General features: G+C 44.9%; 1 protein-coding gene across 2 annotated transcripts in view; it reads right to left on the bottom strand.

Annotated features, from left to right (window-relative positions):
• The window catches only part of daam1a (dishevelled associated activator of morphogenesis 1a), a 275,436-nt gene that overhangs the window by 81,976 nt on the left and 179,459 nt on the right, over nt 1–14,001 (bottom strand). For both annotated transcript variants that reach the window (XM_034159463.1, XM_034159462.1), the window contains exon 18: nt 3,739–3,823. In XM_034159463.1, the coding sequence (XP_034015354.1) occupies nt 3,739–3,823 (85 nt within the window). The remainder of the gene's footprint in view (nt 1–3,738; nt 3,824–14,001) is intronic.

Below are 14,001 nucleotides of genomic sequence, written 5' to 3'. Positions count from 1 at the left end.
TAAATGCAGAGTGCTGCATACAGAGCAAAAAGAGAAAGAAACACTCAGTGCATCATGGGAACCCCCCAGCAGTCTAAGTCTATAGCAGCATAACTAAGGGATGGTTCAGGGTCACCTGATACAGCCCTAACTATAAGCTTTAGCAAAAAGGAAAGTTTTAAGCCTAATCTTAAAAGTAGAGAGGGTGTCTGTCTCCCTGATCCAAATTGGGATCTGCTTCCAGAGGAGAGGAGCCTGAAAGCTGAAGGCTCTGCCTCCCATTCTACTCTTACAAACCCTAGGAACTACAAGTAAGCCTGCAGTCTGAGAGCGAAGCGCTCTATTGGGGTGATATGGTACTATGAGGTCCCTAAGATAAGATGGGACCTGATTATTCAAAACCTTATAAGTAAGAAGAAGAATTTTAAATTCTATTCTAGAATTAACAGGAAGCCAATGAAGAGAGGCCAATATGGGTGAGATATGCTCTCTCCTTCTAGTCCCCGTCAGTACTCTAGCTGCAGCATTTTGAATTAACTGAAGGCTTTTTAGGGAACTTTTAGGACAACCTGATAATAATGAATTACAATAGTCCAGCCTAGAGGAAATAAATGCATGAATTAGTTTTTCAGCATCACTCTGAGACAAGACCTTTGTAATTTTAGAGATATTGCGCAAATGCAAAAAAGCAGTCCTACATATTTGCTTAATATGCGCATTGAAGGACATATCCTGATCAATAATGACTCCAAGATTTCTCACAGTATTACTAGAGGTCAGGGTAATGCCATCCAGAGTAAGGATCTGGTTAGACACCATGTTTCTAAGATTTGTGGGGCCAAGTACAATAACTTCAGTTGTATCTGAATTTAAAAGCAGGAAATTAGAGGTCATCCATGTCTTTATGTCTGTAAGACAATCCTGCAGTTTAGCTAATTGGTGTGTGTCCTCTGGCTTCATGGATAGATAAAGCTGGGTATCATCTGCATAACAATGAAAATTTAAGCAATGCCGTCTAATAATACTGCCTAAGGGAAGCATGTATAAAGTGAATAAAATTGGTCCTAGCACAGAACCTTGTGGAACTCCATAATTAACCTTAGTCTGTGAAGAAGATTCCCCATTTACATGAACAAATTGTAATCTATTAGATAAATATGATTCAAACCACTGCAGCGCAGTGCCTTTAATACCTATGGCATGCTGTAATCTCTGTAATAAAATTTTATGGTCAACAGTATCAAAAGCAGCACTGAGGTCTAACAGAACATGCACAGAGATGAGTCCACTGTCTGAGGCCATAAGAAGATCATTTGTAACCTTCACTAATGCTGTTTCTGTACTATGATGAATTCTAAAACCTGACTGAAACTCTTCAAATAGACCATTCCTCTGCAGATGATCAGTTAGCTGTTTTACAACTACCCTTTCAAGAATTTTTGAGAGAAAAGGAAGGTTGGAGATTGGCCTATAATTAGCTAAGATAGCTGGGTCAAGTGATGGCTTTTTAAGTAATGGTTTAATTACTGCCACCTTAAAAGCCTGTGGTACATAGCCAACTAATAAAGATAGATTGATCATATTTAAGATCGAAGCATTAATTAATGGTAGGGCTTCCTTGAGCAGCCTGGTAGGAATGGGGTCTAATAGACATGTTGATGGTTTGGAGGAAGTAACTAATGAAAATAACTCAGACAGAACAATCTGAGAGAAAGAGTCTAACCAAATACCGGCATCACTGAAAGCATCCAAAGATAACGATACGTCTTGTCATTCTCAGCATCTGTGTGGATGTTAAAATCGCCCACTATAATTATCTTATCTGAGCTAAGCACTAAGTCAGACAAAAGGTCTGAAAATTCACAGAGAAACTCACAGTAACGACCAGGAGGACGATAGATAACAACAAATAAAACTGGTTTTTGGGACTTCCAATTTGGATGGACAAGACTAAGAGTCAAGCTTTCAAATGAATTAAAGCTCTGTCTAGGTTTTTGATTAATTAATAAGCTGGAATGGAAGATTGCTGCTAATCCTCCGCCTCGGCCCGTGCTACGAGCATTCTGGCAGTTAGTGTGACTCTGGGGTGTTGACTCATTTAAACTAACATATTCATCCTGCTGTAACCAGGTTTCTGTAAGGCAGAATAAATCAATATGTTGATCAATTATTATATCATTTACTAACAGGGACTTAGAAGAGAGAGACCTAATGTTTAATAGACCACATTTAACTGTTTTAGTCTGTAGTGCAGTTGAAGGTGCTATATTATTTTTTATTTTTGAATTTTTATGCTTAAATAGATTTTTACTGGTTATTGGTGGTCTGGGAGCAGGCACCGTCTCTACGGGGATGGGGTAATGAGGGGATGGCAGGGGGAGAGAAGCTGCAGAGAGGTGTGTAAGACTACAACTCTGCTTCCTGGTCCCAACCCTGGATAGTCACGGTTTGGAGGATTTCAGAAAATTGGCCAGATTTCTAGAAATGAGAGCTGCTCCATCCAAAGTGGGATGGATGCCGTCTCTCCTAACAAGACCAGGTTTTCCCCAGAAGCTTTGCCAATTATCTATGAAGCCCACCTCATTTTTTGGACACCACTCAGACAGCCAGCAATTCAAGGAGAACATGCGGCTAAACATGTCACTCCCGGTCCGATTGGGGAGGGGCCCAGAGAAAACTACAGAGTCCGACATTGTTTTTGCAAAGTTACACACTGATTCAATGTTAATTTTAGTGACCTCCGATTGGCGTAACCGGGTGTCATTACTGCCGACGTGAATTACAGTCTTACCAAATTTACGCTTAGCCTTAGCCAGCAGTTTCAAATTTCCTTCAATGTCACCTGCTCTGGCCCCTGGAAGACAATTGACTATGGTTGCTGGTGTCGCTAACTTCACATTTCTCAAAACAGAGTCGCCATAACCAGAGTTTGAGCCTCGGCGGGTGTGTCACCGAGTGGGGAAAAACAGTTAGAAAGGTGAACGGGTTGGCGGTGTACACGGGGCTTCTGTTTAGGGCTACGCTAACAATCTAACAATCTAGGACAATCTAACTGCGCAGATTAAACAGCTAACAGATACAGCAAAACACCGCTGTGCTCCGGAACAGGAAGTGATACAATACCGCAGTGAGAGCCAACCACCAGTAGAGGCCTCTGAAGAGAGGGGCGTGTTCAGGCTTCTTTCCGATCGTAACGCCAGCACAAATGTTTTGAAAACATTAGGCCAAACATTCTGGGAATGTTTTCAAGGAAAGTTTATTTTTGGTTATCAGAACATTCTGGTGATGTTACATAAAATCACCTAAATATATATTTCATCCAAATGTTTCCAGAACATTCTGGTAATGTTACCTGAAGTCATAGTTTAGTCACTGAAATGAATTTGGAGTAAGAAAGGCAGTGAGACTAGTATTAATATATTTGTCAAATTTCCCTCAACTATAAATGTGAACTGTCAATAAATAAAAGGAAGCAATAATGTTATGAAAATGTTCTAGCAGTTTCCGATAACCATACCATAAATATAACCTGTGTATAACGTTACCGAAACCTTATGTGTTAGCGGGGTATATAGCATGTAGGACTTTCGCCTTACATGATGGAAAAAGTTAAGCAGACTGTTAGTGGAGGACACATGACCTGAAATGACCACACTGTCTTGACCTCTTCTTTTCAGAAGAAACCTTTTGTGTAAGAGGATATGATGGCTCCATTTTAAACATAAGTCATCATTTTGGATATATTTGTGTGTGGTTTACCTGTTCCAACATGTCTTTAGGCAAATCTTCCTGTTCATCCATAGTCAGGACAGCTTGGTGGATCTCCTCATTGGTTAACTTCAGCCTGCAGTTCACAAATGACTGATTAACTTATATTCTTCAGCAGTGACTGATGAATCTCTTTGAAATTACATATAGACATCACATTAAATGCGTAATTATTGCACAAGTGTGCCTAAGACACACCTGTGCAATAATGATGTCTAATCAGCATCTTGATAAGGCACACCTGTGAGGTGGGATTGATTATCTCTGCAAAAGAGAAGTGCTCACTAACACAGATTTAGACAGATCTGTGAACAATATCTGAGAGAAACAGGTATTTTGTGTATATAGAAATGTTTTGGATATTTGAGTTCAGTTCATGAAAAATGGGAACAAAAACAAAAGTGTTGCATTCATATTTTTGTTCAGTGTATCATGTAGACCTGGTATGTTGTAGTATGGGACAACATGAGATTTCATCGTCCAAATGAATCTTATATAAACTCCATATGACGCGGTGTTCCGCGGGCCACTGCGCCTCATGCCATGTGACACGCGATCACAGTGTCCACACAGTCCATCCGTCATGTGGACATTAACTGAGAGCCAGGACACACGTGTTTAGCAGTGTGGACAGCTCATGGGACCCACATCCTGGAGGGGGAGAAAGTCATGACCCCATTCATGGGAGTGCTTTGCTGCAATGGACAGGGGTGCATGTCTATTGACATGATTACATGTGATCACATTCACTACAGTTATGCATTTGTCATGGGTTGGATGTCATTTGAAATAAAGCAGTGAGGGAGCTGACCACAACCCACAGCCAGTGACTGCATTCCTGCACCTCTTTGAGGTGCTCCACATCGCAGCTGTCACGAAGTGCGGCTGCCCGGCACCAGGAGTGGCTGGACCCGTGAAGCAGACTCCCAGACTTGGTTTAGGCGTGTGAGAAATCATGGTCTTTATTCCAGGCTCAGGTTCAGTACACAGGTGATCAGTCAGCAGAGCAGAGGCACAATACGGGTTAGGCAAAAACGCAGTCATATTCAGGCAGGGTTCAAAGGCATGAGCAAACACAGTTTTCAAGGATGAGGCAAAAAGGCGTGGTCGAGGAGGACAGAGCAAAACATAGTACACGACAAGGCAAGAAATCAGGACTAAATACAAAGGCTGGGATGTGTGCATGAAGCGACAACAAACTGGCAAAAGTGTGGTGGCCAGGAGGAGATTAAATAGGCAGGTGTTAACAAGGTGCACGTGAGGAGAAGGATGTAGAAAGGGGGCATGGCTAGTGAACAAAGAGTATGGATGGGGCAAGTGAGGAAGGGAGTGCGCAAAGTGAAGTGATGTAATAGACAAAGACACGTGAGCTGACACAAGAGCGTGAGTGAATGGAAACAAAACAGACTGAATCAAAGTGAGGGAAAAAACATAATGGTGGGTGCAGGGTGTGGATTGAACATAATTAACTGGGTGTGAGGGAAACTGAGAACTATGAAGAAAAGTAAAATAAAAACTGAAGGCAGAATAACATAACCAAGAACAGGGCATGAACATGAGAACTGAAAATGGAACATAAATACTTAAGCAAAACTAAACTAAGAAAACAAGGTGGTAAACAAGCTAAAAGAAAAATAAACTACATGAAAATGGAAAGCAAAACAAACAAGTGATAATGATGAATAATGCAAACACAAGTAACAAAGAAAAGTGACAACATAAAACATAACAGAATAAACCATGATGAAAAATAAACAACTAATAAATCAAACCTGGGGCACGTGAAGGAAAAAGAAAGAGGAAAAAACTGAATTGACGCCCAGAGCCGGCCAAAATCGTGACAGTACCCCTCCCCCATGCGGCCGACTTTCAGCGGTCGCACAAGTAACACACCTACACTGGGCATCCGGCGGGGGAAAACATAAAGTGGAGGGCAACCAGATGCCAGGGTGACAAACAGAAGGCCTATACGGCAGGGGACCCCACGGATAACCCTAACCCATTCGCACAAGGATGGAAAACCAAAGACTTAATGTAATCAGTAGAGGCTTAACTGATTCAAGTAGAGCATTACGGAGAACATCAAAAGAGGGCATAAATGATGCAGTAAGGTGCTCAATCCAAAAACATAATGAGTTCCCAGTCCCAAACCATCCCAAATACCCACTGAGAGAGAAAACCACACATGGTCTCCCAATCCCATTTCCAGATTACAAACCATTCGAACAAGTATGGGGACCCGTAATTTATGAATGCGTAAAAGGTTTTAATAATCCAACTAGAGTGCTAAGGTGAGAAGCAAAGGAGAGCTTATATGAAGCACACAGGTGTGTAATCCAAAAACTTAAAAAAAACTCCATACCCACTTACTTGATGCAAAAGACCACCAGAGATGAGGAATCTTACCAGAGACTGAACTATCCCAGAAAACCTTCTTCCTTAAAAAATGCGAAACATAACAGATTCCTCTCGAAAAAGTCAAAACGTGATCGGAACAATTTCGGAACCAATGAGAGGATTCTGCAGCTATATGGGTGAAGTTAAATCCCATTAAATCACCATCTCTTTAATTAAATAATTCTGTAGTTAATCATTAAGCACATGGTAATTGTTCAATTCAAAAAATACGCATGAGAAAACCATCTCAAGCTCTGACGTGGCGCTTGTAACAGATTACCAATGGATTCACAAGAAACCCATCTCGGGGCCAGATGAGGCACTTTTAACAGATTTCCAACAGATGTACAGGCATGAAAACAGATCAGCAAAAACCAGGTGAAAAAAGAACAGCTACTAACCGTTCCACAGTTACTGTTCTCAGAGGTTGTCTTCAGGACAAACGGTGGAGCTGGCTGAAGAAGCCTCGGGATGGCTGAACCGTTTGTCTGCGTGTGCATGTGACACGCATCCACAGGAGCCGCTGATGGCAGTGAAGCAGAGCGCGCGGAGACTCTTCCTACTGGTGTAAAAACAGCAGCGGAATGTGCAGAGGCTAACTTGATAGCAGGAGACGTCTCGGCTGGCCTCACCATAGCTGCAGAACTGAGTGACATCACCAGTGATGTCGCAGCGGCATCCACTGTAGCAGAGTCACTTGCTGATGATGTGAAGCCAGCAGTAAACAAAGGTAAAGATGAGACGATCCTGGTGTGTGCAGAGACAGAACCAGCTGGAGCTGTCGAGAGAGCAGGTCCGGGTAGCGTCGCTGAAGCAGCTGCAGTGGTACTTCCTGAGGCAGAGCCAATTGGTGAGGATGAGGCCGCTGGTCCATGAAGCACCCCCGGGGTGATCACCAACATGCTTGAGGAGGCAGGGCTGGCAGGCGTCATCGTGTACGTAGATCCAGATGATTTCACAGGAGAGGCTACAGCTGACCGCACTGAAGCCAAACTGACAGGAGCAACAGAAGATGTAGAGGCTCCCAGAGAGGATGGGATCATGGTTCTCTTGGTCGGAACCGCAGGTAATGGCTTGCACGTTCCTGAAGGCCCAACTGGCAACATTGCAAACATGGACTGTCCTAAAGGACTGATGGGTGTGGCTGCCATTGGGAAGTTGGGCAAAGCTGGTGCCTCGGAGTTCATTGACGGAGCGATCCCTGAAGCAGGAGTCGGCGATATCAGCTGAGGTGCCCATTCTTTCCGAGGCACAGGAACTGGGATGTCATGGAGCTGACGAGCTACGGTGCTTGTGACTGGGATGTGCTGCTCTGCTGGATCAGAAGGCATGACTTGAGATACCACTCGGTTTCTTTGTGAAGCAGGTTTTGGAGGAATCTAGAGTGAGGCTGGCTTCACAGGCTGCATTTCTGGAACTGACGGCAGGAGGTAAGAGATCAGGTTCTGTGTTTCTGCATGCTGATGAGGTGCTATGGCAGCATCTGAGAGTGTGATTATATGTGGTTCGTCACAGTAGGTGACAGTAATTTCAGACTCAACCAAAAAGTTCATTGGGTCTTCTATACATGGAGGCACCCAACCCTGCTGGAACTGCGTTTTAATGTCCTTCAGTTCTGGGAAAGTGGTTAACAACTCAGGCTTGGAATAAATGATCTGTTCAAGAACTGAGAGAATCTATCTGCTGTTTGCTCCACTGACTGCAGCAGTCCTGATACTCAAAAAATAAGTCCTGTATTTTAAATAATACAGTAGCCATGTCCTGGAGTGCTGTCTGCTCTGACTTAGAATTTTCATCCTTTTCCACATCAACCCAGTCAGCCTCATCATCATCAGAAGGCAGGTAGGCCTCAAGGTGCTTCATCCAATCTGGAAGTTTCTGTTCACAAAAAACATCATCCAGGCTCAGTAGCTCTGGGAAAAAGTCAAAAAGCCATGGGTGCAAATTAACCAACTGTCAGGCTTGCTCCAGATAATCAGACTTTTCTCTGGGTGCGTAACAGTCACAAAAACAGATTATAAAAATAAGAGGTCCGAAAAAATCCTCTTTTTATCCTCATGTTATAGCCAGTTTGTTCTGTCACGACAGGCGGCTGCCCAGCACCAGGAGCGGCTGAACCCGTGAAGCAGACTTCCAGACTTGGTTTAGGCATGTGAGAAATCATGGTCTTTATTCCAGGCTCAGGTTCAGTACACAGGTGATCAGTCAGTGGAGCAGAGGCACAATTAGGGTTAGGCAAAAACGCAGTCATATTCAGGAAGGGTTCAAAGGCATGAGCAAACAGTTTTCAAGAATGAGGCAAAAAGGCGTGGTCGAGGAGGACAGAGCAATACGGTACATGGCAAGGAAAGAAATCATGACTAAATACAAAGGCTGGGATGTGTGCAAGAAGTGACAACAAACTGGCAAAAGTGTGGTGGCCAGGGGGAGATTAAATAGGCAGGTGTTAACAAGGTGACCATGAAAAGGATCTAGAAAGGGGGTGTGGCTAGTAAACAGAGTATGGATGGGGCCAGATAGTGAGGAACGGAGTGCACAAAGTGAAGTGAGGTAATAGACAAAGACACTTGAGCTGTTGCAAGAATGTGAGTGAATGGAAACAAAACAGACAATCAAAGTGAGGGAAAAACATAAAGGCAGGTGCAGGGTGTGGAGTGAACATAATTAACTGGGCGTGAGGGAAACTGAGAACTATGACCAAAAGTAAAATAAAAACTGAGGGCAGAATAACATAACCAAGAACAGGGCATGAACATGAGAACTGAAAATGGAACATAAATACTTAAGCAAAACTAAACTAGGAAAACAAGGTGGTAAACAAGCTAAAAGAAAAAATAAACTACATGAAAACAGAAAGCAAAACAAACAAGTGATAAACAATGATCAATAATGCAAACACAAGTAACAAAGAAAAGTGACAACGTAAAACATAACAAAATAAACAACTAATAAATCAGCTGGGGCACGTGAAGGGAAAAGAGGAAAAAACTGAATCGACGCCCAGAGCCGGCCAAAATTGCAGCTGACCACCGTGTCAGTGCACTGCCAAGCTGAGGAACACATACTGTCACATGTGCTCCAACCAACCATGTACAAGGCATGGTGGTGCATGCACGTGTGCAAACAATGATGACATGGGGAAAAATCTAAACAAAAGAAATCTTCTTTGGATCACCCCCAGCCATGCATGGTGATGACCATGAAGCCAGGCTGGACCATCTGAAATTATCCATGTGATCTTTGTGATCAGCCAGCTGGCGAGGTTAATGGCACATCCACCACGTAAGTTATAGTCCACATGACACAGTGTCCTTCAGCACAGCACATGCCACATGGCCAGAAACAGCTGGATGCGCAGACCCTCCAAGTGACCGGCTGCTTTCACTTCCCTGTGGTTGGCTGATGTGTTCATGATGTGACTACAGGAACACCTCACGTTTGTGCGGTCAGAGCTGCTCCAGGCACAAAACCATCGTTGCGGGATCGTAGGGCATCTGTACACGGCTGTCTGACCGTCTGTCCTTCCCGACTGCAGCTCGAATTTTTCAGGTTTCACCCATTCAGTCTGTTTGAGCGTGATTTGGTCTGATTCACCCAACTTTGTGTTATGTGTGAAGGGGCCTTAAGGCACTCAAGGCGCTTCTTCCCTCAATGTCTGGCAAGGGAAGATCTTGCCTGTGATGTGAATGAGGCGTTGTGGCCAGACCCAGCTGTGCAGCAAGACACTGCCTAATTTTTCTTACCTTTTTTTCCATATCTTTTTTCTGCACATTTTTTCTGCAATTGTCTTTCAGTTTGCTATATCTTGTGAGCATATTTTTGTTCACTCCAATGTAAACATACAGTGCATCCGGGAAGTATTCATTCACAGCGTTTCATTTTTTCCATATTTTGTTATGTTACAGCCTTATTTCAAAATGGAGAAAATTCAGTTTTCCCTCAAAACACCCCATAATGACAAGATGAAAAAAGCTTTCTTTATTTTTATTTTTTGCAAATTTATTAAAATAAAAAAAACTAATAACTCACTTGGGGTATTTTTTTTTAATTCCCTTTGCAACCTCCAGCCTTGGCGCGCCTCTGTGCCGTTTGCCATTGGCGTTGCTGGGGTGGTGCAGTTCGGTTATGCTGGGCGTTTTCCAGGTAACCTCTGCACCCGGGTGGGGGGGTTTAGGGTTTTTTTTTTTTGTTGCTTCCCTGTTCCACCTCTGGCTTCAGCGCGCCTTTGAGCCGTATGCCATCGGTGTAGCTGAGGTTTGGGGCAGTGGAATATACCCGCAGCTGGTGGCTGGTTTAAAAGTCGGAGGGGTGGCACCGTTTTGTGCCGTCTGCCATTACCGCTGTTCCACTCCTCCCGGTTGACTTTTGGGGTATAGTCATGGTTGGTGACACTGGACGTACTTCCAGTTTCCACTGCGCTGAGGGGGTGGGGTTGGGGTTGTTGTTTTGTTTGTATGTTTTTTTTTGTTTTTCCCCCGGTTTCCGCCCTCAGGGTGTGACTGTGGTGTCCTCTGGGGGGGGGAAAGGACTGTGGGTCCATCTAGCTGTGGATGGCCAGGGCTGGGTCTGTTAGTCATGAGGGGGGGGCGACTCCTGGGGTTTGATGGAACGGTCCTCTGGGAGGCGCTGGGAGACCCCGTGGGTGACTTTGGGTCCCAGAGGGACCTCGGCTGTGGTTATTACTCCTGGAGCTGGCGGGATGTCCTCTGGGGGGTGTTGGTCCCTACATGTCGTCCGGGGGGGGGGGGGGGGGGGGGGGTTAGCGTTTTTTTGTTTGCAAGCTTAAGTTTGGGTTGTGTTTTTTCTTTTCTCCTCTTCCCGGGGTTTGATGGAACGGTCCTCTGGGGAGGGGGGGTTGGTATGGTTGTTTGTGTTTGTCTTTTTTTTGTTTATGACTAAGCAGACTTTAACACATAGTCGGAAGAAGGCTGAGTGCACAGGTTTAAGAACTCCTGGCCAAACTTATGCAAAGTGAACTAAAGCAAGAGTCGACAGGAATGAACGCAAAGGTGGAGACTCTAACAGGTTTGCTAAACAAAACAGAGGGCAAGACCATTCAAGTCAACAAGGGATGTCTCTGCACTGGAGTGTCAGCTGCGGAGCAGTCTGCTGCAGACAGGCTCAGGATGGGAAAGGACGGGCTCCAGGATGAGAGTGATGGTCTCGGCACGGAGTTCCCTGTTGACAGAGAAGAGGCGGCTGGGAGCGTGCGTTATCCAGCTGAGGGAAGAGCTGGAGAGGCTCAACATTGAGATGATCAATGACTGCATGAAGAGATTAACGTTGCAGGTGGAGCAGCTGATGATGGAGCTGTCATCAGAGCACAGTAACGCACAGCTCCTGGAGATGGGCCTTTCCCAGCTGGATCGTCAGCACAAGGAGCTGAAGCTGCAGGAGGTGTTTTTTGTTCCCAGCCAACTTTCCAGCCATGGTCCCTGGAGGGGGGCTTTGTTTTTCCTGGCCCAGGTCCGTGTGGTCGCCGGGAGGCTTCCCGTGAGGGTGGGGTACTGTTGTGGGCTGGGGTGTTTGGCTGGTTTGGTTTTTGTTTTCTGTTTCTCTCACCAGGTGGTATGCATTCAGGACTGAGTGGCTGAGCATCAGGACCTCACCCTGAACACCTGAGGCTTGTTATCACGTGCAGGTCATCAGGACTCACAGCTGTGGTGTATTTTGTCTTAATCAGAGATTGTTGCATTTAAACCTTGAATGCACAGTGTGTGATTGCCAGAGACTCGACCTTGTGAGCAGACGTGTGAGATCGACGTCAGGAGAGCAATCTCACCATCACGGACGCAGAGACCGCTCCAGGTTTGATGCCACAGTCTGTGAAGGAGGATTGGGTGAGGTCTCATGCTCTTCAGCACACTTCCTGAGGTAATTTGGTTTTGGTGACTTTTATGAAGTAATGACAGTGGATTAGGTGTCCCTCACACCTTGTGTTAGTGAGCTGTCACGTTATGCTAATTGTCTAATCAGCTTCTGCTGCAGTGGAGATTTGAACTGAGTTGTTCCGTGCCTGCAGGGTAAGAAGCTGATGTATAGATTTAAGCCAGGAAGTGTTTGCTGATTGCGTGCACCTTTGAGTTGTGTCTCTCTGTGTGGAGTTGGACTCACCTCATGTTTTCTTTCTTCACAGACTCAGTTTGTCGCGGCCACCTGGGGGGTGTCGGCGGGGTCCCTGGGTCCGAACTGCTGTAGCTCCGGACCGTTTGCGCTGCTGAGAGCGCGCCGTGTTTTCACCTCACCAGACCGCGGACTGTTTAGTTGTTTAGCACTGTATCACCCCACTGTTATGTTTATTAAATTCTGTTACCTTTTGAACCGTGCTCTGCTTATTTTATGCTGGGTCCTTCAAATGCTGGGTCGGTTCTCCGACCACATCCGAAACATAACACCGTCACCCCAGTCTGAGGTCAAGAGCACTCTGGAGCAGGTTTTCATCCAGGATGTCTCTGTGCATTGCTGCATTCATCTTTCCCTCAATCCTGACTAGTCTCCCAGTTCCCACTGCTGAAAAACATCCCCACAGCATGATGCTGCCACCACCATGCTTCACTGTAGGGATGGTGCCTGGTTTCCTCCAAACATGACGCCAAAGAGTTCAATCTTTGTCTCATCAGACCAGAGAATTTTGTTTCTCCTGGTCTGAGAGTCCTTCAGGTGCCTATAGTCAAACTCCAGGTGGGCTGCCATGTGCCTTTTACTAAGGAGTGGCTTCCATCTGGCCACTCTACCATACAGGCCTGATTGGTGGATTGCTGCACAGATGGTTGTCCTTCTGGAAGGTTCTCCTCTCTCCACAGAGGAATGCTGGATCTCTGACAGAGTGACCATTTGGTTCTCGGTCACCTCCCCGACTAAGGCCCTTCTCCCCAATCGCTCTGTTTAGATGGTTGGCCAGCTCTAGCTAGTTTATCTGAACTTCTTCCTTTTACAGATGATAGAGGCCACTGTGTTCATTTGGATTCTCAAAGCAGCAGAAATGTTTCTGTACCCTTCCCCATATTTGTGACTCGAGACAGTCCTGTCTCAGAGGCTCTGACATGCACAGTCAAGTGTGGGACCTTACATGTAGACAGGTGTGTGTCTTTCCTAATCATGTCCAATCAAGTGAATTTACCCCAGGTGGACTCCAATTAAACTGTAGAAACATCTTAAGAATAGAGTATAAAAATCTTAAGAACGATCAGCAGAAACAGGAGGCACCCGAGCTAAATTTAGAGCATCAGGCTGTGAATACTTTTGTATATGGGATTTATTAATTTCTTTATTTTTAACAAATTTGCAAAAATCTCAAAAACCTTTTTACATTGTCATTTTAATCCATTTTGGAATATAGCTGTAACAAAACAAAATGTGGAAAATGTCATGGTTGAGCTGGCCCCGTTCCTGCTCTTTGCTCCTCACCTGTTTCCTATTACTTCTGATCACCACCTGTATTTATGGCTCATGTTTCCCTACTGTCTTCGACAGATCATTTGTGCTTTATACCAGCGTTTCCAACCTTATTCCACAGTGTTCTTGTTTTCTTGCTCATGTCTTGCCTTGTACCAAGTGTCTGCCTTTTTGACCTCGCCTGCCGTCTCGTGTTTTGGACACTTTCTGATTTTTGTTTGCTGCCCTGTGTACAGAACCCTGCCTGGTAACCAAGTAAAGCCTTTTGAAGTTCCTATTTTGAGTCTGAGTCCTGTGATTGTGTCCAGCCTTTTCGTGTCTGAATTCCTGAGAGAACAGTCTGGCCATGACATGGACACAGCAGACTCTGGGTCATTACACTTGACACTGGGCGCAAGGACAGCAATTGCCACAGTAAGAAGACAAAGTAGCTGCACTGTGCTCTCAGCAAACTAGCTAAAT

The sequence above is a fragment of the Thalassophryne amazonica genome, chromosome 19 (assembly GCF_902500255.1).
Source record: "Thalassophryne amazonica chromosome 19, fThaAma1.1, whole genome shotgun sequence".
Classification (NCBI taxonomy): domain Eukaryota; kingdom Metazoa; phylum Chordata; class Actinopteri; order Batrachoidiformes; family Batrachoididae; genus Thalassophryne; species Thalassophryne amazonica.
This window is presented reverse-complemented; position numbering and strand designations above follow the sequence as displayed.